The following is a 27,151-nucleotide window of genomic DNA, read 5'->3' on the forward strand; positions in this document are numbered from 1 at the left end:
GGGAGATATCGTTTTTATATTTAAATTTCCAGAAAACTGCATTCAAATAAACAAACCAGGAATGAGATCATACAATCGGTTTGGCTACCTACAATATGTGATATGACCTCAAGTCTGAAGTAACAGATAAAACCATTTTTGCATACTCTTGAATTATCTACCACTTGTACATTTGATTGATATGATTGTCCACAGACATCTAATTTCTATTTGAAATGCAGATTTTTCAGTGAGTTCACAATAGGGAAACATGATGAGGATAACTATTCCTATTTCATATCTACAAGTTCTGTGGGAGATTCAAACGAGACAATACTTGAGCCCGAGAACAATACCTTTGTGCAACATATTTGCTGGATTATTCGAATCCAGTTTGAGAGTTAGAAAAACGGTTTCAAACTGAACACAGATTAATAACTCTTTGTTTAAACCGATAAGAGAAATAAATTTTCCATGATCCATCGCTGCATGATTGTCCAGGACAATTCACGTACACTTACGGCATAGTTTTCTGATCGGAATAACTTTGGCCTGTTTGTTGGGGGTTGGGGCGATATATATATATAAATCGAGAAAGTAGTCAAATACACGTTTTGAAATGCTGCCATTATAAAAGACATTTTGTAGCAGAATAAGAAACTCTGTAATGCGCCCACCCAAGGTCTTATATCTGTAGACCTTGACGCGCACCATAACGCGCACACATTAACATATCTCTTCTTTAAAAACCTGATTAAGAAAGTAACATAACTTTTTAATAGTTTATAGGTCTGTATGCAATTAATCTTATATGAGATCGTGCAATATCTTATCGGTATTAAAACGACAATTTTAGTTATCTTTGACTAGTGCTTGAATTACTTTTCGAATAGTTTTTACTGTAGATGTTGTGGTATCTTATTTACGAGGCTTGTTCTATTTGAAATGCAACAGTATTCCGTGGCCTAACTAGGTAAAAGTTATTACAGATAAGTATAAACTGTTAGAATATATTATTATTTGTAATTTAAATTTTAAATTTTCTTTTATAAATAAAAATGTGTATTATTTAGAGGTATAAAATACACCCGACTAAACAAATTGTACAGAAAACGTCTCGCACTGGTCTGTCAAAAGTGACTCAAGTGAGTGACATTCACGCTTCCAATACAGCAAAATTAGTATAAACAGATATTTCTATATTCCGTAATTCAACTCGAAGTGCACCTGTAGAATAGTGATTGGTTACAGAACAATATATGAACTGCTATTAACAAGATTGTAAGGTTTATAGTCCCATTGTTCCAATCTATGTTATGGTAGGCTGGTCCCGTAGCCTACCATAACCGTGTGATTCAGCTGTTCCCCCTATCGTTAGCAAAATTATTAATCAAATGGTAAGTAATAAAGACATGCAGATGTGTATTCAAAGGCATGTTTAAATTGCTCTACAGCATCATGAAATAAATGACCGAGATGGCCAAAGATTGCCGACAACCCAATCTTGTTATTTTTTAGTCACAGACTCACAGCCCAGAATGTAACCCTCAACCACAACTGGTTGAGAGGACTAGAACAAGTTACGGTTCTTTGGATAGTTCGTAGAATGGTGGACCTAACCAGTAACTAGTCTCCGAGGATATGGCTGTCCCCTGGTAATGATTCAACCACTTTGGTAAGGTTAGGTTGAGGGCTACATAAAACATATTTGCCTTATTAATAATAATGGATTGGGGGTGTATGTATGATAGCGGCCACCTGTTTGTAAAGTATGATGACAGCTGACTAAGAATACAGCAGTGTAAGGGTGGTCGCTATCACTCCCGTTAGGTAAGTAGGTAAGGACACGGCTTGTAGGTTAAGTTAGGGGGGAGGGAAATTTAGTTTAGTTGGTGTCCATATTTTATGCTCGCTGGAGGAACGGGCTGTTAATATACAAAGGCTCCATGGATTGAACTTCCCTATTTCTATGCTTGAGCTGACTGGTGTCTGCTGATCTACAAACTTATCTGACGGTGTAATGGTCAAGAAAAACATTAATGCAGAATGGGTAAAACTGTGACATTCTAGATTAGTCTAGGGATGAGCACAAGGTTTCGATGTTTATTAGTGTTGGTGCATTGGTAAAGACGTTCCATTAGGATAGGTAGCCCTTGGTCTATGATGCACGTCCGACTTAGGGTTTTGACTAGGGCCATAGGTAAAGGCTGGAAAGTGATTATTCTTAACAGTATGAAAAATGCAAAGAATTAAATGTTATTTATTTGTTCCTATGTAAATACAAACAGTTGTCATTTATATGGTTATATTGTTGCTATTTACTACGACCAAAATTAAGGAAATCCTTGTGGTCTGGCAACATTGTATGGTTTCCCTCTGTTCCTACTTGTACTGGATAGGAACTCAGAAGCCTATGGGTCAATAATCACTTCATTCTTGGTCGCTGCAATGAATGGACATCTACTCTACCACTATCCACACTGTACTTTTGTGCTTTTCCTTTCAGTTCCTTGTGATAATGAGTGCTTCTTAAGTATGCATAAGAACCTGGATAAGCCTTAAAGGCTGTCCTTTTGGCGCCTTCATGAGTCAGGTGGAGGTAAATCTCCATTCTTTATGTCCTGCATGTCAGGGTAAGGGATGTTCCATAACTTCCCAATTGTGAGATTTGTAGGAAATGGTCATCTTCCCAGTGGGAGAAATTTAATCGGCCTCATAAAAAGAGGGCAAAAAAGGATCTACTTTTTCCTCCAAAGAGGGAAAGAAACAGAAACCGGTTAATATATGATATGGTATTTTAATTACTAGTGAAACTGAAATTCGCCACAAGAAATGGACGAGTCCTGGTAAGTTTGGCATTTTCCTTTACATGTTTAATATGAACTGGGTCCTCATAACTTATGTATCGGTTGATTAAAATGTAAAGTATATTTTTCAATATTTAACTTAGCCGGTGATTATATAGCTGCAACTCTGTTGCTCGACAGACAACTCTACGGAAAAAAACTCGCCAGCGATCGCTACACAGGTTGCGGGTGTGCCCAACAGCGCCATCTGTCGACCAGATACCCAGCTCTCAATGTAAACAAAGACTCAATTTTCTCTCTGTCGAGGTGTCGACAAGACGTACTTTACTCGCTGTTGCTAAACTGGAGTTTTTCACATCTATTTGGTGAAGTACTATATTCTAGTTTTGAGCTTTCGCTATGCAGGTGTTTTATCTTCATCTTAAATCTTGAACTCGTTTTGGATAGATTTAATTATGGTGACAAAGAGAGTATGGTCTTTCTTTCACTTTTAAATGGCCGACCCTTCCCTTAGACGGAAGTGTGTTTAGGCTTTTAGTATTATCTTATCACGTTATATCTCTCCGCCTTTATTAGGCCTCTTCGATTAACTTTCCATTTATTATAAACATATAAAAATAAATTTTAATGTTTTGTTTATATACGACCTTTCCTGAGAGTAGGCGGTCCTAACTTGGAAACCGAAGTTAATCAACGTTGAGTCCTTTATATCGTAATTAGCTTTTAAGAGCTAAGGATTTAAAACTTTTTAAATGTAATATTTTATGAAAGAATTTCTTTGATAGTCTTCGTACTGTTTTCAAAGATGAACTAACGTTTAGTTTATTTATGCTACGCAGTTGTTGACGTTCAGGACGTTCAACATGCGCTCTATCGTTACGATAGAGAGAGAGTGTATCACGGTTTCACTTTGCAGTAAGAGTAAATCGATTCTGACGTTTTGTTCATTCTTTCTTAGCTTAAATGTTTTAAATTCTAATTTAAAGGAACTTTTTATTTGAAAAACCTTTCAGTTTTTTCCTTTAGTCAAATAACATGTTTTTTTGACGAAATATAATTGGGCTCTTCTCTTAGGTGCGAAATCAAGAGAGAAAGAGAGAGAGAGATAGAGACGGAGGGAGAGAGAGGAGAGAAAACGTTCCGTTCAAGCGGGTAACGTTGTTCTCGTGTTACTCGCGTCCCTAGTCGCTGTACGGGGAGGAAGGATAAAACGTTTTTAGGTTTTTATTCTCGTCCCCAGGCTATGTGCGGTGAGAGATTGAAAACGTAGTTTATATGAACTAGTGTTTAGTCTCTTTCCCAGCCACTGATTTTTTTATCTTAAAATATGTTTTCTGTTTTTTGCTGGATTAATGAGCTTGCATTATACGACTGATTTCGCAATTACTACCTTTTAATGAAGGGTAGAATTGCGTGTTTCAGGTAGAAATCAGTAAAAGTTTCGATTTCAGTGAAATAAGTGCAAAACAGAAAATCAAAGTGATAAAGTGATATGCGCAAAGTGTTACAGTGTTCCGTCCGAGGGTTCGTCTGTTCGTGCCTGTCGTTCACCTAGTCCGGGACCTCTTGCATGCTCCCAAGCCCAGGGGAGAAGTAATGTCAAACGACTTATGGGTTCGAGAGGCCTTGATCAACGAACAGACGTTTTCCCTCTATGGTATCGGGTGTATCTTACCAAGATCTCCCCTACCATAAGATGAGAGAGACGTTGTTTCTCCTCGTCATCCGAAGGCTTTTCGCATAAGAAACCTGTCACAAGGTTTCGAAGCCCTTAAGCGAAAGTCAGTCCTTTCAGGACAGGTCCAGCGTCCTGGTTACAACCATTAGGACAGCTCTGACCCTATGCAGTCATCGGATAACTGCTCGCCGCCTAACAAAAGCGTAACACAGACTCCGAGAGTCTTTTTTTGTTGGCAAAGTGTTGCGGTCACAGACGTTACCCTCGTCTCTTACCACAACCATTTCCGTTGATCCTTAATGGGTTGTATGGCAAGACATGCAGTATATGCTTGCCTCCCTTATGGAAGACTATTCTGCCGATTAGTCCGTTGAGTCTAGCCGTTTATCTCATCGATATCCTGGCTTTCAGCCAACCTAACGTTCCCTTGTGCTTACTGTTGACGTTGGCGTAGCTTAGTCACGTCAGTCAGGTTGTTTAGAACCACACTTGATGCGGTCTCGTGTGGTTTTTCAGCCGCATTTGGACGTTAGGCCACTGGCTGATGCTCCTGTTGACGTTCAAGACGTTCACTAACAATCGGAGTTGACTTGTTTTGACGCTGTGCGTCAACCTCCGCATTCTAGAGTTGTTTTGACTGCTCAGTCTAGGCAGTCAAAGCAGTCTCGAGTGGACGCACAGGTCCTCACGCACCTGTTGTGGTTGACAGTTCAGTTGTTGACAGTTCACAGACTGTCAAGCAGTTACATGACGTTGCGTTCTGGTCCGCTACTAATGCACCAGTGAGTGTGGACTCTGCTTGTAAAGCATTGCCACCACGGTAGGTCTCTCCCTTGCTTGAGACTCAGCTTTTATCGGACAAGGTTCCTGTAGATGAGGAAGTTGCTGTTCCCCCTCCTACTGATATTCCCTTGAGGACTCTGTCAGATGGAGAGGAGCCTAAAGCTGCTTAGCCCCCTATGGACTTTAATTAAATCATGATGATTTTTTTTAAGGATCTTTGTCCGGATCTTTTTGTAACTGCTGCTCCTCGTTCGCCTAAACGTCAGAGCTTACACTAGGCCTAGCTACTTCGAAGCCGTTGTTTTTAAGCTAGTGCTCTCTCGCTCTCCTAGAGAGCTTTACGTTGGCTAGGCGACTGGTTTTTCACCAGGAGGAGTTTGGGGGATACAGCCTTTGCTTTCCCTTCTTTTAAACTGGTTTATAGAGCAAGAGTCTGATAGACACGAGAGAAGTTCTCGGCTTGGGAGTTCATGCCTCTGCCCAGATAGACTTCTCAATTCTCGTAGACTCTCCCTGGCGCCTGGCCAGGAGACGCTCCAAGTTTACAGGTCAACTTCACAGCTGTTTTCGAGCCTTTGAAGTTTTGCTGTACAATTATGTCATGCATAACAAGGCTTTCAGGGATGGTAAGCGGTACCGCCTCAGTCGCTAACCCCGTCTGTTGCCGCACCTGCTCCCGTAGACCCTAAATGGGCTTTACTGCAAGACATGCAGTCCAAGCTTGCGTCCTTGATAGAGGACTTTAATGCGGAGAAGGTTGCTACCGAACCTTCTGGCCAACAACCTTCCAACCGGTCGGTTGTGCGCCCTGTTGACGCTGAGGTAACCTACTCGCGTCTGCTAGTTGAGGTGGTTCCTCCACCGATGCGACCCAGTGTGGGTTGCCAGCCGCACGTTGACGTTAAGCGACGCTCGGAGGTGGTTGTTGACGTTCAGGACGTTCAACAACCAGCAGAGGTGACTTGTTTTGACGCAGTGCGTCAACCTCAGCAACCCGGTAGGGTGTTGACTGCACAACCCAGACGGTCTAGACAGTCTCGGGTTGACACTGTGCTTCCTCGCGCACCCATGGTTGTTGACAGTTCACAGACTGTGCAGCAGTTCCATGATGTTGAGTCCGGCTCCGTCACGCATGCACCAGTGCGACCGGACTCAGTGAGCCAGTCGTTGCCCACTCTGTTGCCGTTTCCTCATCAGTTTTCGGATGAGGAACCCTCTGATGAGGACGTTGCTGAACAACAAGACGATCAGCCCCCAGAATAGATCAAGCCCTGCTATCCATCCAGAAGATGCTGAAGAAGGAACGCTGCTCAGTCAGGCTGTGGATGAGTCTGGTAGGAACGCTGTCATCCGTGGAACAATTTGTGTCACTAGGAAGACTACACCTCCGTCCTCTTCAATACCATCTAGCTTTTCACTGGAAAAAGGACAAGACGCTAGAAGCGGTCTCGATCCCGGTTTCCGAAAAGATAAAGTCTTGTCTGACTTGGTGGAAGGACAATATCAACCTAAGAGAGGGTCTTCCCCTGGCTGTTCAGACTCCCAACCACGTTCTCTTCTCGGACGCATCGGACGTGGGCTGGGGCGCGACACTAGACGGTCGGGAATGCTCAGGACTGTGGAACTCGAGTCAGAGGAGCATGCATATCAACTGCAAGGAGCTGTTGGCAGTACATCTGGCCTTGAAAAGCTTCAAGTCTCTCCTTCGAGGCAAAGTGGTGGAAGTTAACTCTGACATCACCACGGCCTTGGCGTACATCTCCAAACAAGGAGGTACCCACTCACTGACGTTGTACAAGATCGCAAGGGACCTGCTCATCTGGTCAAAAGGTCAAGACATCTCCCTAGTAACGAGGTTCATCTAAGGCGACTTGAACGTCATAGCAGATTGTCTCAGTCGGAAAGGGCAAGTAATTCCAACCGAATGGACCCTCCACAAGGATGTGTGCAAGAGACTTTGGGCCACTTGGGGTAAAACCATCCATAGATCTCTTTGCAACCTCGCTGACCAAGAGGCTTCCAATCTATTGCTCTCCAGTCTCGGACCCAGCAGCATTACATATAGATGCTTTCCTCCTAGATTGGTCACATCTGGATCTCTACGCATTCCCACCGTTCAAGATTGTCAACAAGGTACTGCAGAAGTTCGCCTCTCACGAAGGGACAAGGTTGACGTTAGTTGCTTCCCTCTGGCCCTCGAGAGAATGGTTCACCGAGATACTTCGACGGTTAGTAGACGTTCCCAGTAGTCTTCCTCTAAGGGTAGACCTTCTACGTCAGCCACACGTAAAGAAGGTACTCCAAAGCCTCCACGCTCTTCGTCTGACTGCCTTCAGACTATCGAAAGACTCTCGAGAGCTAGAGGCTTTTCGAAGGAAGCAGCCAGTGCGATTGCTAGAGCAAGGAGAGCGTCTTCCATTAGAGTCTACCAATCGAAGTGGGAAGTCTTCCGAGACTGGTGCAAGTCAGTTTCTGTATCCTCGACCAGTACCTCTGTAGCTCAAATAGCTGTTTTTCTCTTATACCTGAGAAAAGGACGATCCCTTTCAGCTCCCACTATCAAGGGCTACAGAAGCATGTTGGCATCGGTCTTCCGGCATAGAGGTTTAGATCTTTCCAAACATAAAGATCTGCAAGACCTCCTTAAGTCTTTTGAGACCACCAAGGAGCGTCGTTTGGCTACCCCTGGATGGAATTTAGACGTGGTACTAAGATTCCTCATGTCAGACAGGTTGGAGCCGTTACAATCAGCCTCCCTGAAAGATCTCACTCTTAAGACTCTTTTCCTGGTATGCTTAGCCTCGGCTAAAAGAGTCAGTGAGATTCATGCCTTCAGCAAGAACATCGGATTTTCGTCAGAAAAAGCCACTTGTTCGCTACAACTTGGTTTTCTAGCCAAAAATGAGCTGCCTTCTCGGCCTTGGCCTAAATCTTTCGATATCCCCAGCTTATCGGAGATCGTAGGCAATGAACTAGAAAGAGTCTTATGCCCTGTTAGAGCTCTTAAGTTCTATTTAAAGCGTACTAAACCTTTACAAGGCCAATCTGAAGCTTTATGGTGTTCAGTTAAGAAACCATCCTGGCCTATGTCAAAGAATGCTTGGTCAGACTTTATCAGATTGTTAATACGAGAAGCTCATTCACATCTGAGTGAGGAAGACCGAACTTTGCTTAAGGTGAAGACGCACGAAGTTAGAGCTGTAACAACTTCCGTGGCCTTTAAGCAAAATATATCTCTGCAAAGTATAATGGACGCAACCTATTGGAGAAGCAAGTCAGTGTTCGCATCATTTTACTTGAAAGATGTCCAGTCTCTTTACAAGAACTGCTACACACTGGGACCATTCGTAGCAGCGAGTGCAGTAGTGGGTGAGGGCTCAACCACTACAATTTCCTAATTCCTTATCCTTTTAATCTGTCTCTTGAAATGTTGTTTTTTTATGGGTTGTCCGGAAGGCTAAGAAGCCTTTCGCATCCTGGTTGATTTGGCGGGTGGTCAAAGTCATTTCTTGAGAGCGCCTAGATTAGGGGTTTGATGAGGTCCTGTTGTATGGGTTGCAACCCTTGATACTTCATATCCTAGGGGTCGATCAGCATCCTAAGAGGATCGCGAGGCTCCGTAAGGAAGACGTACTTAAAAGGCAGAGTAATTGTTCAAGTCGACTTCCTTACCAGGTACCTATTTATTTTGTTTTTGTTATTTTGATAACTTCTAAAATGAAATAAAAAACTCTTAGCTCATAAAAGTGTAAACATGTTATTTTCATTAGTAAAATAAATTTTTGAATATACTTACCCGATGATCATGTAGCTGTCAACTCTGTTGCCCGATAGAAATCTACGGTCGGGATACGCCAGCGATCGCTATACAGGTGGGGGTGTACACAACAGCGCCATCTGTGAGCAGGTACTCAAGTACTTCTTGTCAACAAGAACTCAATTTTCTCCTCGGTCCACTGGTTCTCTATGGGGAGGAAGGGCGGGTCCTTAAATTCATGATCATCGGGTAAGTATATTAAAAAATTTATTTTACTAATGAAAATAACATTTTTCAATATTAATCTTACCCGATGATCATGTAGCTGATTCACACCCAGGGTGGTGGGTGGAGACCAGCATACATGTTAACAAAGAAGCTAAGTATCCCGTATTTCATTTTATTAGTTATTCAAAAATAACATAAAATAAATAAGTACCTGGTAAGGCAGACGACTTGAACCATTACTCTGCCTTTATTAAGTACGTCTTCCTTACTGAGCGTAGCGGTCCTCTTAGGATGCTGAACGACTCTTAGGTGCTGAAGTATAAAGGGCTGCAACCCATACTAAAGGACCTCATCACAACCTCTAACCTTGGCGCTTCTCAAGAAAGAATTGACCACCCGCCAAATCAACAAGGATGCGGAAGGCTTCTTAGCCGACCGTACAACCCATAAAAAGTATTCAAGAGAAAGGTTAAAAAGGTTATGGGATTATGGGAATGTAGTGGCTGAGCCCTCACCTACTACTGCACTCGCTGCTACGAATGGTCCCAGGGTGTAGCAGTTCTCGTAAAGAGACTGGACATCTTTGAGATAGAATGATGCGAACACTGACTTGCTTCTCCAATAGGTTGCATCCATAACACTCTGCAGAGAACGGTTCTGTTTGAAGGCCACTGAAGTAGCCACAGCTCTCACTTCATGTGTCCTTACCTTCAGCAAAGCAAGGTCTTTTTCCTTCAGATGAGAATGTGCTTCCCTAATCAGAAGCCTGATGTAGTAAGAAACTGAGTTCTTAGACATTGGAAGAGAAGGCTTCTTGATAGCACACCATAAGGCTTCTGATTGCCCTCGTAAAGGTTTTGACCTTTTTAGATAGTACCTAAGAGCTCTAACTGGGCAAAGTACTCTCTCCAGTTCGTTCCCCACCAAGTTGGACAGGCTTGGGATCTCGAACGACTTAGGCCAAGGACGTGAAGGAAGCTCGTTTTTAGCAAAAAACCGAGCTGCAAGGAACATGTAGCCGTTTCAGATGTGAAAACTATGTTCCTGCTGAAGGCGTGGATCTCACTTACTCTTTTAGCTGTTGCCAAGCACACGAGGAAAAGAGTTTTTAATATGAGGTCCTTAAAAGAGGCTGATTGGAGAGGTTCAAATCTTGATGACATAAGGAACCTTAGGACCACGTCTAGATTCCAGCCTGGAGTGGACAACCGACGTTCCTTTGAGGTCTCAAAAGACCTAAGGAGGTCCTGTAGATCTTTGTTGGTGGAAAGATCCAAGCCTCTGTGGCGGAAAACCGCTGCCAACATACTTCTGTAACCCTTGATCGTAGGAGCTGAAAGGGATCTTACGTTCCTTAGATGTAACAGGAAGTCAGCAATCTGGGTTACAGTGGTACTGGTTGAGGAAAATGCATTGGCCTTGCACCAGCTTCGGAAGACTTCCCATTTAGACTGATAGACTCTGAGAGTGGATGTCCTCCTTGCTCTGGCAATCGCTCTGGCTGCCTCCTTCGAAAAGCCTCTAGCTCTTGAGAGTCTTTCGATAGTCTGAAGGCAGTCAGACGAAGAGCGTGCAGGTTTGGGTGTACCTTCTTTACGTGAGGTTGACGTAGAAGGTCCACTCTTAGAGGAAGAGTCCTGGGAATGTCGACCAGCCATTGCAGTACCTCTGTGAACCATTCTCTCGCGGGCCAGAGGGGAGCAACCAACGTCAGCCGTGTCCCTTTGTGAGAGGCGAATTTCTGAAGTACCCTGTTGACAATCTTGAACGGCGGGAATGCATACAGGTCGAGATGGGACCAATCCAGCAGAAAAGCATCCACGTGAACTGCTGCTGGGTCTGGAATCGGAGAACAATACAACGGGAGCCTCTAGGTCATCGAGGTAGCGAACAGATCTATGGTTGGCTGACCCCACAGGGCCCAAAGTCTGCTGCAAACATTCTTGTGAAGGGTCCACTCTGTGGGGATGACCTGACCCTTCCGGCTGAGGCGATCTGCCATGACATTCATATCGCCCTGAATGAACCTCGTTCCCAGCGTGAGCTTTCGATCTTTTGACCAGATGAGGAGGTCCCTTGCGATCTAGAACAACTTCCTCGAATGAGTCCCTCCCTGCTTGGAGATGTAAGCCAAGGCTGTGGTGTTGTCGGAGTCCACCTCCACCACCTTGTTTAGCTGGAGGGACTTGAAGTTTATCAAGGCCAGATGAACCGCCAACAACTCCTTGCAATTGATGTGAAGTGTCCTTTGCTCCTGATTCCATGTTCCCGAGCATTCCTGTCCGTCCAATGTCGCACCCCAGCCCGTGTCTGATGCGTCCGAGAAGAGACGGCGGTCGGGGTTCTGAACAGCCAAAGGTAGACCTTCCTTGAGAAGAAAGCTGTTCTTCCACCACGTTAGAGTAGACCTCATCTCTTCGGAAACAGGAACTGAGACCGTCTCTAGCGTCATGTCCTTTATCCAGTGAGCAGCTAGATGATACTGAAGGGGGCGGAGGTGGAGTCTCCCTAACTCGATGAACAGGGCCAGCGATGAAAGTGTCCCTGTTAGACTCATCCACTGCCTGACTGAGCATCGATTCCTTCTCAGCATGCTCTGGATGCATTCTAGGGCTTGGTTGATCCTTGGGGCCGACGGAAAAGCCCGAAAAACTCGACTCTGAATCTCCATACCCAGGTAGACAAAGGTCTGGGATGGGACGAGCTGGGACTTCTCTAAATTGACCAGGAGGCCCAGTTCCTTGGTCAGATCCATAGTCCATCTGAGATTCTCTAGACAGCGACGACTTGTGGGAGCTCTTAAAAGCCAGTCGTCTGATGGAGCCGGACACAAGATCATGGTACTGCTGCACAGTCTGTGAACTGTCAACCATGGGGAAGCGAGGAAGTACAGCGACAACCCGAAACTGTCTAGACTGTCTGGGTAGTACAGACAACTCTTTATCGGGTTGCTGAGGTTGCCGCACCGCGTCACAACAAGTCACCTCTGCTGGTTGTTGAACGTCTTCCCAGTGACACACTGACTCCGTAAAAAGAAATCCTCTATCAAGGACTAAGCTTGGACTGCATGTCTTGCAACAAAGCTCAAGGTCTATGGGAGCAGGTGTGGCAACAGACGGGGTTAGCGACTGAAGCGGAACCATTTACCCTCCCTGGAAGCATGTTATGCTTAAATAAAAGTCCATAGGAGGCTAAGCAGCTTAAGGCTCCTCTCCAAATGACAGAGTCCTCAAGGGAATATCAGAAGGAGGGAGAACAGCACTTTCTCATCTACAGGAACCATATCCGAGAAAAGCTAAGTTCTCTCAGTGAGGGTTTCACTGGTGCAAAAGCAGCAGACCAGAAGGCAACGTTATGAAACTGCTTGACAGTCTGTGAACTGTCAAAAACTGAACTGTCAACCACAACAGGAGCGTGAGGACATACAGCACTGGTGTATAAGTAGCAGACCAGAAGGCAACGTCATGTAACTGCATGACAGTTTGTGAGTTGGCAACAACCAAAGATGTGTGGGGAAGCCTCAACTCCTGCCTGACTAGTTTGCTGCTGGCGAGTGGCGGTAACCACAGTGTGTTGCGGAGGCTGACACACCGTGTCAAAACACGGCAGCTTGTGGTAGCTCCTGCACGGCAACGGAGTGCTCTGTGTGTGGGAGGTGTAGGCCCACGGGTGCATCGTCAACCTTCTCCGCAGTCGGAGTGTGGGAGCTGGCAACAACAAAAGAAGAGTGCTGGTGCGTGGGAGGGGCTGCGGTGGGTTGAGGAGCATGCGGTATGGAATGCAGAGCATGCTGTAAGGTATGCAGAGCATGCTGTAAGGAATGCAGAGCATGCTGTAAGGTATGCAGAGCATGCTGTAAGGTATGCAGAGCATGCGGTATGGTATGCAGAGCATGAGGTAAGGCATGCGGCTCATGCTGCATGGGATGCGGCTCATGCTGCATGGAATGCGGCTCATGCTGCATGGCATGCGGCTCATGCTGCATGGGATGAGGCTCATGCTGCATGGAATGAGGCTCATGCTGCATGGGATGAGGCTCATGCTGCATGGTATGAGGCTCATGCTGCATGGAATGCGGCTCATGCTGCATGGTATGCGGAGCATGCTGTAAGGTCTGCAGAGCATGCTGCATGGGCTGAGGAGAATGCTGCATAGTGCTGGAACCCGGCAACTCCTGATGCGGCAGCTCACGCATGTTAGCAGATGGTGCAGCAAGAACATGCGTCTGGCAGTGAGGACTGCGCATTGGTGGAGGAGCTCTCACAGGTGTGGTGTGGGAGCAGGCAGCCGCAGTATCTGCTGAGCGCACAACCTCGGCGGGTTGTAGGTAAACAGGCTGTTGACAACCTTCCAGCATGATACTCCTGTATGAAGGAGCAAGCTGAGACTGTAAAGTCTGCAGCATGGACCACTAGGGTCTATGAAAGACAACAACAAACGGAGCTACTGTCTGTTGTGACTGAGGGTCTAAAACAGCTGGTGCGGCAACAGACGGAGTTACTGCCTGTTGCGGTACCACCTAGCCTCTCTTAGGAGGTGTGCAGTTGTCGTACTGCAGCGAGTCCGAACTGACCCAGTGGCTACACCTAGGCCGTTGGACTTGCGCGGAAGGGACCGACTTGCACTTAAAAGCTGCAAGATTTGGTCCATGGTTTCTGCGAGAAACCTCTTCCGCAGACGAGGAATAAATGGGCTCTCTCGTCTTTGTGTGGGTGGGGTGATCACGTCGGCAACGTGTGTAGATACACCCGAAACCACAGAGGGAAACGTCTGTTCGTCGATCAAGGCCTGAGGAACCCATAAGTCCTTCGACATTACTTCTCCCCTGGGCTTGGGAGCTTGTAAGAGGTCCCAGACTAGGTGAACCACTGGCACGAACAGACGAACCCTCGAACGCAACACTGTAACACTTTGCGCATATCACTTTATCACTTTTGATTTTCTGTTTGCACTTATTTCACTGAACTCGAAACTTTAAGTGGTTTGTACCTGAAACACGCAATCCTATCCTTCATTAAAAGGTAGTAATTGCGAAAACAGTATTACAATGTAACAGAAAAACATAATGAAAGATAAAGAATTCAGTGGCTGGAAAAGAGACTAAACACTAGATCAAATAAACTACGTTTAAAATCTCTCACCGCATAAAGCCTGGGAACAAGAATAAAACTCTAGAAACGTTTTACCTTCTTCCCCTCTATCGACTAGGGAGAAGAGCAAAAAAAAAAAACGAGAACAACGTTACCCGCTTGAACGAAACGTTTATCCTCCTCTCTCTCCCTCCGTCTCTATCTCTCTCTCTCTCTCTCTTGACTTAGAACCTGAGAGATGAGCCCAATTATATATATCGTTAAAACATATTATTTGTTAAAGGAAAAAAACTGAAAGGTTTCCCAAATAAAAAGCTCCTTTATTAGAATTAAAACCATTTAAGCTAAGAAAGAATGAACGAAACGCTAGAATCGGTTTACTCTTACTGCAACGTGAAACCGTGAATACTCTCTCTCTATCGTAACGATAGAGCGCAAGTTGAACGTTCTGAACGTCAACAACTGCGGAGACTAAACAAAACGTTAGTTCAACTTTGAAAACAGTACGATACTTATCAAAGAAATTCTTTCAAAAACATAAAATTAAAATAGCATAAATTCTTAACAGGAAAAACGATATGACGAGCTCAATGTTAATTAACTTCGGTTCCAAGTAAGGACCGCCTACTATTAGGAAAGGTCGCATATTTTTTTTTTTTTTTTTTTTTTTAAGGAAAGTTAATCGAAGAGGCCTATAAATGGCGGAGAGATATAAAATAAAAAGTGAAAGAGAGTCTATACTCTCTTCAACACCAACACTTCCGTCTAAGGGAAGGGTCGGCCATTTAAAAGTGAAAGAGAGTCCATACTCTCTTCGTCACCATAATTAATTCAAATTAATTCCAAAAGCTTGCTAAGCTAAAGATAAAGCTTCCTGAATAGCGAAGGCTAAACTCTAGAGCAAATACATCACCAAATCGTGAGCAATAACTCCAGAATCAACAGCGTATCCCAGTAGGTCTAGCCGGTGGCACGACAGAGGAAAAATTGAGTTCTTGTTGACAAGAAGTACTTGAGTACCTGCTCACAGATGGCGCTGTTGTGTACACCCCCACCTGTATAGCGATCGCTGGCGTATCCCGACCGTAGATTTCTGTCGGGCAACAGAGTTGACAGCTACATGATCATCGGGTAAGATTAATATTGAAAAATATATTACTGGTCTCTACCCACCATCCTGGGTGTGAATCAGCTATATAATCACCGGCTAAGTTAAATATTGAAAAATGTTATTTTGATTATAAAATAAATTTTTGAATATACTTACCCGGTGATTATAAATTAAATGACCCTCCCTTCCTCCCCAATAGAGACGCAGTGGGACGAGGAGAAAATTGAGTCTTTGTTTACATTGAGAGCTGGGTATCTGGTCGACAGATGGCGCTGTTGGGCACACCCGCAACCTGTGTAGCGATCGCTGGCGAGTTTTTTTCCGTAGAGTTGTCTGTCGAGCAACAGAGTTGCAGCTATATAATCACCGGGTAAGTATATTCAAAAATTTATTTTATAATCAAAATAACATTTTTCACTCTAAGTCCATTGTTTATATTTGAGAGACTGATGACAAGTTATTGTGCATGCATTGGTTTCGATCAGTTTGGGGAGCTTTATGTGTACAGTCAGACCTCATTCTTCGCGATAGTTAGGTTACAGACAGGTTTGAAAAGCAAAGTTATGCGAATAAATATTGCACTAGGATGGGCTAACTCCTAACCTAAAAAAGTTACTGCCCCTTGCCGCGAGCTGTTGCCCGAGCTGATGATTAACACAGTAAATACTGCCTAATATTGTTTTAATTTTGTTTCTACAACAGTTTATAATGATATGTACAGTATACAGTACATTTGCACACATGTACACTACGTACTGGACACAGTAAGGTTACCGTACAGTATTGTGCTAAGGTAAAGTTTACCGAGTCGTCATCATCTTCTTACTGTTCTGTATAACTAAAGTTGTTCCTATCTAGTAATACTGTAAATGTACTGTAACCTAATACTGTACTGTACTCACTGATACTGTAATGTATATTACTATAATATATGTATTGTAATATTACTACAGTACAGCTTAACTGTACTTACTGTAAGTGTTTGGTGTTTTCGCTCAAAACTCATACCCTACGCTGCTACTGTAGAAGCATGACGCAACTTCTTATGTGTTGTCTTTTGTAGTATGTTATCTATACTGTATTTTCTTAAACAGAAATACACCTTATTTTATAAACTAAAAACATAATTATCTCGATAATAATAGTTTCTTTTAAATAAACAAAAACTGTGCATTCGATTACTTTTCAACAGCTGATCTCTCTCTCTCTCTCTCTCTCTCTCCTCTCTCTCTCTCTCTCTCTCTCTCTCTCTCTCTCTCTCTCTCTCATATTTGATTTCGTTTCGGAAGCATTATTGCATACTAGAAAATTACGATATAGTTAATTGAGCATTAATAACACATTTATGTACTTTTGTTTTAAATTTCGGGTTTATTTTATCAATCTTAAGTATTTTGGATCCCATGATCAGGTCAGCTGATCTGATCATGGTACCATTATGTCTGGGGAGAACACTGACCCTCACAGTCTTTGTCCGGTTTGCAGCGGGCAATGCTGTAGTGAGTTTGACAAGTGTAATAAATACCGGGTGTGGTCTACCTCCCAGTGCAGAAGAAACCCAGGACTTTTTCTTCCGCTTCCCGACTTTCCTCCGAAGCTCCTGTTTGTACGTTCTCCTCCGGGGAACCATGGAGCAGTAGCGCAGGCCATTAAACTCCTGGATAACCTAGGTCCTTGAGAGACAGTGTTGCTTCCCTTAGCGAAGCGGCCCCACCACTTGTCCCGGGGGTCCTTGTCACTGTCTCCTCTTTTACAGGTATGGCTCTCTTTGGGTTTGCCAGGACCTCCCTCCAAGGAGGCTCTGCTGCAGCTGCTGCCCCGGGTTGCTGGTTTGTAGCGTTTGTTGGCTTCGGAGGTAGACCATTTGGCACTCGTTGATGACGTGGTATCAGTGGCCTCGTCTGCTGCCCTGCCAGTGGACTCTACTGCTTTGTCTGCTGTTGCCAAAGACTGCGCTTCCCCCCATGGTGACCATCCTTCGAGGGGGGGGAGCAAAGTCCTAGGGATGCCTGTCCTGTGAGTGTTTCTCCCTCCCGAGGGAGTTCACTTACAGAGACTCTTTTTCGGAGTCCGGCTGCTGCTGATCAGCTTGCTGATCTTCCCGCTCCTATGGGGCATCATCGTGGTTGTAGACCCTGCCGTTCTCGTCCTCCTCTTTGCATTAGGGATGTTCCTGCGCCTCTTTGGTTCATTGGCCTCTTCATCTTGGCTCTCCTCTTCGGAGGAACTGTCTCGCCCTACCTCTCATGGTTTCCGACCTTCGTCTGACTCCAGGGACTCTGCTGCTCGTCACCAAACCTCGGTTCGTGAAGTCAAAGGATCAGTTGCGATCCTCTTCAGAAGAGGTTTGCCCTTCCCAAAAGTACATCCCATCACCTAACCTTCGTTCGACTGCTCACCGACCTCCGATTCGCTGTTCACCTACTTGCCGACCTCCTGTTCGTCAGTTTCCTAGTTCCGGTGCAGCTGCTCGTCAATCGCCTGCAAGTCAACTGCTAGGTCATCAACTTTATCCTGAGCATCGTGCTCTCTCTGATCACTGTTCACTGATGCATTGATCCCCAACTTGTCATTCCCCCACGAACCGATCCTGCCATTCTCTAAAACAACACGTCGCCTCAGGCCATCGTTTGCCCGCCTACATCTCAGTTCCTTCCTCTCATCCAGCACCGACTGCTCGTCAGCGTTTGATCAAGCATCAGTAAGTTGAAGAATTGTCAAGAGTGAAGATAACTCCAACTAGAACATCTAGAACAAGGACCAACCTTGCTGATTCTCTTTCCTCCCGATCTTTTGGCTCCTCTTCACCTCAGCCAAGATCCTTCTGGGAAGAGAAATCTATACCAGACTCTTCCCTACTGTCTTAAGGGCAAGATCTTCAGCATGACAATAGCGTTTCAACAACAGAGGTGTTCAAGGTCAGACCATCGAGACCTTCAATGCTGGAGATGTACCTTCCAACTCGGAAAGAGCTGAAAGATTACAAGACGCCACCCAAGTCGTCTTTGAGAACTTCTGGACCCAAAGAGGGGGTCAAAACTGCAATCAATCACCCTAAAGCCAACCACGACCCACCCCGGGACGAGTCCCTGGCGGTGGATGGCATAGATCTCGCTGCCAGCCCTGGATCGGTAGGAGAGCAGAGAGAGTCATTACACTCCTTCTGGCATGTCCTGACTCTGATGAGGGTCCTCAATGGGTTATCTGACCCGGAGATGGTTCCTCAAGAGGGCAAAGACACGGTCTTGGATCGTGTCTTTGGCACTCGGGAGCGCTCAGTCCAGTGCAGCCTTGCCATGGTCTCAGGGGCTGAAGAGTGCCCGGCAGAAGGTTGCCTCCCGATTATATGAATGCTTTGCGTCCTTTGATCTGGCTCGTCCGCTAAGCTCCTCTTGCCTCCTTGCACCCAACAGAGGAGATACTATGAAGTCTTGGATGAGCCCCGACCAGCCCTTCCTCTTCACCATTCATTGGAGGAATTGACCAAGGGGGTCTCTCTTAGAGAGGCTTCCCAGCCATCAAGTCTTGTTCTCGGCTGCAGAGATCTTAAACCAGGAGGAGGTTGTGAAGTACACCATGCAGGCTACTTCGTTGCTGGATCTCTGCTTAGGATCTGTATGAATCCTGGTACGGATGGAGGGTTTTTCCAAAGAAAGTACCAGAAAGGCAATGGAAACTTTCCTCCTCTCGGGTACCCGCACCATCGAGTTCCGGGCCCACCAAGTGGTGAACTCGTGGGCTAACACCATCCTCAAAAGTAGGGACTTGGTATCCAAGAGGTTCCATCATCAAGTCCCCAGTGTCGAGATCGCAAGGCTCTGGAACTTCTCCCTGAAGGGTTCCTCTTTGTTTGAGCCTAAGGATGTCGAGCAAGCTGCGTAGAGATGGAGGAAATCCCAAGGGGCCCCCTCCTTCATAGGGCCTTGATATCCAGGCCCTACAGACCACCAGCTCCTTCCCAGACTAACCAACCTAAGACCTCGACGAGTAAACCGGCAGCAAAGAAAGAGGTGTCTAATAAGCCCTTTGTTCTGTAACTGGAATACAAACCACGCTATTTAATAGGGGTATTACTGTGCTTTTGCCGTAGCTGAAATGACTAGCCATTAAAATTTAACGAGGGTTTACTACCCACACTGCTAGTTAGTGGGGGTAGGTGAGGGTAGCTTGCTACCCCCCACCCTTCACACACCTGTGCTTTAATTCACTTTGCTCTCGGCTCGGATGGTAGTCGGACGTGTCCGCTGTCATCCTCGCCACTCTTTGGCAGCCATTAATGCTTTTTTGCTTTCTCTTTTTGATATTTGTGAGTGAAGTTGGCCTCTGCTATTATGCGCACCTGCCCTGCATTACCCGACCGCCCCTGTGGAACATTCATGTCGGCGGTCGAGACAAACCCTCACACCCTTTGCCCTTACTGTAGAGGTCAACGGTGTGATAGCGATAACAAGTGTAGTGAGTGCAGGGAGTGGTCTACCTCCCAGTGGGAGAGGTTTTAGCGGCGACGGAAGAAGAAGTCCAGACGGGATATTTCTTCTTCGAAGGTTTCTTTGAAAGGAGAAAAACCCATGACCTCTTCTTCCATTGCTCAAACCTCCTCTGAAGCTCCCACTCGGTCGGTCTCTTTCGAGAGACCGTCGAGTGGTAGCGTAGACCGTTGTACTGTTTTCCAAGCTCTGGGTTCAAGAGATGGCGTTGCTTCCCCTAGCGAAGCAGCTCCACCTCTCCCCCCGGGGGAGAGGTCTTCCTTGGGGCTCGAGGGTTCGCCCTCCAAGGAAGTCTTACTTGACTACATCCGATTGGGTGCCGCTGTTAAGCAATCGCCGCCTCCGGCAGAGGTTGATCCTCTGTCGATTGTCGACGTTGTGGTGTCAGAGGTATCCAATGCGGTATCTTCCATTACCTCTGCCTCTTCAAACCCTACAGTAGCTGACGGCTTTGTTCCTCCCGTTCCTGTTCAACCAATGAGGGAGAAACCAAGTCCAAAAGTCTCTCCAGCTAGTGTTTCTTTCCCTTGGGGGAGCTCACTTACAGAGACTCCTCTTCGGAGGACTGCAGAAGGTCAGCTTGCTGATATCACGGCCCCCAGAGGGCGTATTCGTCGCAAGGCTTGCCTTCCTCTTCGCCAGAAAGGCCTTCCTTCACCTGCGGTGAGGAGGCGCCTCTTTGGGACTACATCTTTGTTGCAGTCCTCCGCAAAGGAGCCTCGTCATCGATCACCGACCGTTCCTGCTTTGGTCCTGGACCTCTCTGCAGATCGTTCGCGATCCCCTTCGGTGGAAGGTCGTCCTTTCATAGGATACGTTGACCTTCCACCCGACAGACCTGCCGACCTGCCGTCGCCGTTCCTGGATGCTGATGTGCGCTACGCGCCAACGAAACCTGACCTTCATGCTCGTCAGGCATTGTCTTCTAACCCTAATACAGGGCATCAAGGGCATATGCGCCAACGCGTGCATACTTCCCTCACGCGGTATGCTGAGCATACGCGCCCACGTTCTCCTGCACGCCAGGCTTTGCCTGAGTAAGCGCGCCCACGCCCAGCTGCACGCCAACGCTCACCTGCGCATCAGCGCTCTCTGCGTGCCATGAACCTTCTGCACGCCAGTAACCTCCTGCGCGCCAGCGCTCTCCTACGCCCCAGCGCTCTCCTACGCTCCAGCGCTCTCCAACGTGCCAGTGCTCCCCTGCGCGCCAGCACTCTCCTGTACGCCAGCGAGCTCCTGCGCGCCAGTGCCCACGCCCAGGTGCCGTAGGGGAGGAACCACGATCGGGCTGGAAGCTCTTCTCGTCCGAGGAAAGGATCTGTGACCCTCCTCAGCCTTGCTATCCTGTCGTCTGATGGAAAGGCTATGTGGAGATTGATGTCCAATATCATGCCTAGATATACCAGTCGTAGAAATGGAGGCAGAGAAGACTTCTCGGGATTTACCATGATCCCTAGATCTTGGCAACGTCCCAGAAGCTTGTCTCGGTGTCGAAGAAGGGTCGACTCCAAGTCTGCCAGGATCAGCCAGTTGTCCAGATAGCGGAGGAGACAGGATGCCGATCCTGTGTGTCCACGAATATATCAGGGTGGACACACTGGTGAATACCTGAGGTGCTGTGGAGAGACTGCACACCGCCCCTTGAACTGGTGGATCTTGTTGTCTAAGCTGAACCTAAAGTACTTCCTGGAAGACGGATGGATTGGGATCTGGAAGTATGCGTCCTTCCAATCCAGTGTACACATGAAGTCTTGCGGCCTCACTGCAAGTCTGACCGTGTCTGCTGTCTTCATGCTGAACGGAGTTTGTTTGACAAACTTGTTCAGGGATGCGAGGCCGATGACGGGTCTCTAGCCTCCAGACGCCTACTTTACGAGAAAGGGTCGACTGAGGGAGCCTGGGAAGCCGTCGACAACCTCCTGGAGAGCATTCTTCTTGAGCATGGTCTCGAATTCTGCCCGAAGGGCTAGTCCCTTTACCCATCCCATGGCATAGGAGCTCAATGCCACTGGATTTGCAGTCAGGGGCGGAAGAGACGTTAAGAACGGGACGCGATATTCCTGACTGATCACGGAGATCGTCCAGGAATCGGACTCGAGTTGCTGCCACCTGAATGCGCAACTTGCTGGCATCCCCCCACTGGTGGACATGCAGGGGGATTGCCAATCCTAGTGCTTGCGGCCTTGGCCACTCCCTCTAGGATTCTTGCCTTTCCTGGAGGACTTCACGCCCTCCTTGTCTCTGACAGGAAAGGGCTACTGGTTGGACACTTTCGTCTTTGCTGCCGCTACCGGTTCCATCGTCTTGGATTGGCGAGGTTGTTGAGGAGCTGGAGGTTTGTAGAGCTTATATGTAAGAGCCCTTAGGAGAAGAGAATTGTGGTTCGATTTCTTCCACCTCTCAGCTGCCTGTTCTGTATCCTTGGGCTCAAACAGACTCTTTCTCAAGATGGAAGAGTGTCTGAGCCTACAGGTATCCACGGCTGGAACCTTCGAGTGGAACCTGTCGGCCACCGCATCACGTTGTTTCAAGATCGAGTTTGTCCACAAGTTCGAAACTTAGTGGGCCAGAAACTCGATGGTACGTGTGCCTGAGAGGAGGAAGGTCACCAGGGCTTTCCTGATGCTCTCCTTGGACAGATCCCCGAGTCGCAGGAGGATGCCCAGAGACCCTAGCCAGACATCCAGCCACGAAGTGGCCTGTATGGCAAAACCGCGACCTTTTCCTGACTCGGGAACTCTGTTGTTGAGAATGTCACCTGCTGGCTAGAGAGTCTCTTAAGAGAGACTCCCCTGGAAGGCTCTTCCACGGAGTGGTGCTCTGAATCATGCTGCTCTCTTCCTGGTGAACTGGCAGCAAAGTCACTGTACCCAAGGTTCTACTCGGGGGAACTCTTAGAGTCCTTCGATTCCCTCCTAGGAGGGATACGTAACTCCAACAAAGAAGTCTGAGGGGTCTTCTCTCCCTAACACGTGTCGATTCTCCTGCTCGAGGTGGGGTTTCTCCCATTGGTGCGATGGGAGGTCTCACCTTGGTAGAGGGAGCGCACTGGTGCTCGCGCGATGGGAAAACCCCAGGGGTCGCATGCGAGAGATGCTGGCGCGATGGGAAAAATCCAGGGGTCGCGCGCGAGAAACCGTTGAAAACATTCTCGCGTGGGCGCGCTGGCGATACATCATTGGGTGAGCAGGAATCAGATTGAAGAGCCCGTGAAAAATGTCGGCACGTGGGCGCGGCTGTCAGCGCGCACGCGTACGAGGTTGTTGGCGCTTGAAGATCGTCGGTGCTTGTGCGTGAAAGAAGATCGACAGCGCTAAAGATCGACGGCGCTGAAAGATCGTCGGCGCTTGAGCGCGCAAGAAGATCGTCGGCGTTTGCGCGCGTAAGAAGATCGTCGGCGCTTGCGCGCGTAAGAAGATCGTCTGCGCTTGTGCGCGTAAGAAGATCTTCGGCGCTTGTGCGCGGAAGAAGATCTTCGGCGCTTGCGCGCGTAAGAAGATCGTTGGCGCGGGGAACCATAGAAGCCTGAGCGCGGACGATCGTCGGAGCTTACGTGCGTAGGAAGATCGTCAGCGCTAGTGTGCCAAAGAAGATCGTTCGCCAAGGAGATCGTCGGAGCTTGACGATCGTCAGCGCTTGCGTGCGAAAGAAGATCGACGATACTCGAAGATCATCAGCGCTTGCACGCATAAGAAGATCGACGGCGCTCGAAGATCGTCGGCACTTGTGCGTGTAAGAAGATCGTCAGCGCTCGCTCGTGAGAGAAGATCGTCGGCTAAGATGATCGTCGAAGCTTGAAGATCGTCGGCACTCGAAAGATCGTCGAAGCTTGAAGATCGTCGGCACTCGAAAGATCGTCGGCGCTTGTGCGCGGAAGAAGATCGTCGGCGCTTGCACGCGTAAGAAGATCGTCGGCGCTTGCGCGCGTAAGAAGATCGTCGGCGCTTGCGCGCGTCAGAAGATCGTCGGCGCTTGCGCGCGTCAGAAGATCGTCGGCGCTCGAAGATCATCGGCGCTTGCGCGCGAAGAAGATCGTCAGTGCTAGCGCGTAAGAAGATCGTCGGCACTAGCGCGCAAAAGAAGATCGTTAGCGTAGGAAGATCATCGGCGAGCACAAAGAGCACTAGCGCGCTAAGATGAAGGACGATCCGGAACTGGGACGATCTGGACTGAAACAGGATTCCCTGGATGGAAATCTCAGGAACAGCAGGAACAGTAGGCGAGTGCTTGTGTACAATTGCGCGCGAGCGTGCAGGAAAACGTTTGAGTGTGAGACAGCCCCTTTTGCCCCGAAGGGACCGGTGCCCGTTGGAAAACGGGTTGTGTAGGCACCCACAGCGTCAGCAGCCAGGAACGGAGATGGCAGGTCAGCAGGACTAGGAGATGGCGAACTGCAGAGAGGTCCCAAACTACTGGCTGGTCTGAACAGGAACAGTCCTCCGAAGAGGAGTCTCTCTCGCGAACGAGAGAGGTGAACACTTCGTAGAAGAGACTAGAAGACACTGATGATGGCGCCCCAAAGGGGCGTTGGATCAGCAAGCTGACCTATAAGGAGAAATCCTCCGAAGAGGAGTCTTACGAGTGGCCTCCCTCGCGAACGAGAGGGGTCACAAGATCTAGCAACTGCTCAGCCCCTTGAGCATAGCTGCAGGTGCGACCGCTCAGCCCCAAGAGCATAGTCGCCCGAAATTCCATGGTCGTGTCTTGCAACCGCTCAGCCCCTTGAGCATGGTTACATGAGCGGTCGTTCAGCACCAAGAGCATAACCGCCCGAGGACCAGGAAAAAACCATCCAGGAAATATTAAGGTAAGAGAAGTTCCCCCCCTGCAGGGGAAAAAACTCATACCTGGGAAGGAAACCTCCCTCGGAAGGGAAGTTACCCACCCCTGGAGGCGAACCTCCTGAGCGTTCTAGGATGAACTAAAGAGCTGACAGTTGTCACGGGAGAACTTCTAAGAGAAGGGAACATGCCCATAACGACGTCCTAGAGAGGCGGCAGCAACACCAGACTCTCAAGGCACAAACAGGGCTGCTCTGCTTCGTTGGCACATTAGGCAATCAAAGAAACCAGATTGTACTGGAAAAAAATAAAATAAATAATTAGTTAACAAAAATTCCCCCAGGAGGAACTCCGCAGAGAAACCAAGAGGGAATAGAACATAAGAATTACAAATTAGGTATGCGCCCTCCTCCCCCACTGACATTCACGGGAGGAGGGGGAGTGCGGAGAACTGTAACAAAAACAGAATTATAACAGAATTATAAATATGATATTTTAATTATAAAATAAATTTTTGAATATACTTACCCGGTGAATATATAATAGCTGAGCCTCCGGCGGCTCGACAGAAAAACACACAAAAACTCGCGAGCGATCGCTATGAAGGTTGCGGGTGTGCCCACTAACTAGCGCCAACTATCGGCCAGATACCGCATATACATGTAAACAGACCCAATTTTTATCATCCCGCTGGGTCTCTATCGGGGAGGAAGGGGGGGGGGGCCTTTAATTTATATATTCACCGGGTAAGTATATTCAAAAATTTATTTTATAATTAAAATATCATTTTTAAATATTTAACTTAGCCGGTGAATATATAATAGCTGATTCACACCCATGGTGGTGGGTAGAGACCAGAGTTAATTAAGTTTACAGCGTATATGCTTAGAGTTTTTGACAGTTATATCATAACAAAACCCAAATATATAAAGGTACCTGGTAAGGAAGTTGACTTAGACGATTACTCTGCTTTATTAGTCTGTCTTCCTCACGAAGCCCAGCGATCCTCTTAGGATGCTGAAAGACTCCCAGGAGCTGAAGTATTAAGGGCTGCAACCCATACAACAGGACCTCATCAAACCCCTAATCTGGGCGCTCTCAAGAAATGACTTTGACCACCCGCCAAATCTACCAGGATGCGAAAGGCTTCTTAGCCTTCCGTACAACCCAAAAAACAATATTAAAAACATTTCAAGAGACAGATTAAAAAGGATATTGGAATTAGGGTAATGTAGTGGTAGAACCCTCACCCACTACTGCACTCGCTGCAACGAATGGACCCAGTGTGTAGCAGTCCTCGTAAAGAGTCTGGACATCTTTTAAGCAAAATGACGCGAACACTGACTTGCTTCTCCAAAAAGTCGCGTCCATAATACTTTGCAGAGATCTATTTTGCTTGAAGGCCACGGAGGTTGCTATAGCTCTTAACTTCGTGCGTCTTAACCTTAAGCAAAAATCGGTCTTTCTCATTCAAGTGAGAATGAGCTTCTCGTATTAAAAATCTGATAAAATATGACAAAGCTTTCTTTGACATAGGCAATGATGGTGTCTTAACTGAGCATCATAATGCCTCAGATTTACCTCGTAATGACTTAGTACGAGCTAAATAGAACTTAAGAGCTCTAACAGGACATAATACTCTTTCCAGTTCGTTGCCTACGATCTCTGATAAGCAAGGAATATCAAAAGATTTAGGCCAAGGACGAGAAGGCAGTTCATTTTTGGCCAGGAAACCAAGTTGAAGTGAACAAGTGGCTTTTTCTGTAGAAAAGCCGATGTTCTTACTGAAGGCATGAAGTTCACTGACCCTTTAAGCCGAAGCCAAGCACACTAGGAAAAGTGTCTTGAGGGTGAGATCCTTCAGGGAGGCTGAATGTAATGGCTCAAACCTGTCGGACATGAGGAACCTTAGGACCACGTCTAAGTTCCATCCAGGAGTTGCCAAACGACGTTCCTTAGAGGTCTCGAAAGACTTAAGGAGATCTTGGAGATCTTTATTGTTGGAAAGATCTAAGCCTCTATGTCGAAAGACCGAAGCCAACATGCTCCTGTAGCCCTTAATCGTGGGAGCTGATAGGGAGCGAACCTTTATCAGATGTAAAAGAAAATCTGCGATTTGGGCTACAGAGGTACTGGACGAGGACACAGATGCTGACTTGCACCAGTCTCGAAAGACTTCCCACTTCGACTGGTATACTCTAATGGTAGAAGCTCTCCTCGCTCTTGCAATCGCACTGGCTGCCTCCTTCGAAAAGCCTCGAGCTCTTGAGAGTCTTTCGATAGTCTGAAGGAAGTCAGACGAAGAGCGGGGAGGCTTTGATGGACATTCTTTACGTGGGGCTGACGTAACAGATCTACCCTTAGAGGAAGACTTCTTGGAAAGTCTACCAGCCATCGAAGTACCTCGGTGAACCATTCTCTCGCGGGCCAGAGGGTAGCAACCAACGTCA

General features: G+C 47.0%; 1 protein-coding gene across 4 annotated transcripts in view; it reads left to right on the plus strand.

Annotated features, from left to right (window-relative positions):
- The first annotated feature begins 777 nt into the window (after nt 1-777).
- Nucleotides 778-27,151, plus strand: part of LOC137630552 (uncharacterized) — a 99,387-nt gene continuing 73,013 nt past the window's right edge. For 2 of the 4 annotated variants that reach the window (XM_068362072.1, XM_068362071.1), the window contains exon 1: nt 1,103-1,376. Coding sequence is in view for 1 of the 4 variants with exons in the window: in XM_068362071.1 (XP_068218172.1) it covers nt 1,374-1,376 (3 nt within the window). In the remaining 3 variants the exon portion in view is untranslated. Of the gene's footprint in view, nt 953-1,073; nt 1,377-27,151 lie in introns of those variants that run through there. The other 2 variants (XM_068362074.1, XM_068362073.1) reach the window with 2 other exon arrangements.

The sequence above is a fragment of the Palaemon carinicauda genome, chromosome 38, assembly GCF_036898095.1.
Source record: "Palaemon carinicauda isolate YSFRI2023 chromosome 38, ASM3689809v2, whole genome shotgun sequence".
In the NCBI taxonomy this organism is placed as follows: domain Eukaryota; kingdom Metazoa; phylum Arthropoda; class Malacostraca; order Decapoda; family Palaemonidae; genus Palaemon; species Palaemon carinicauda.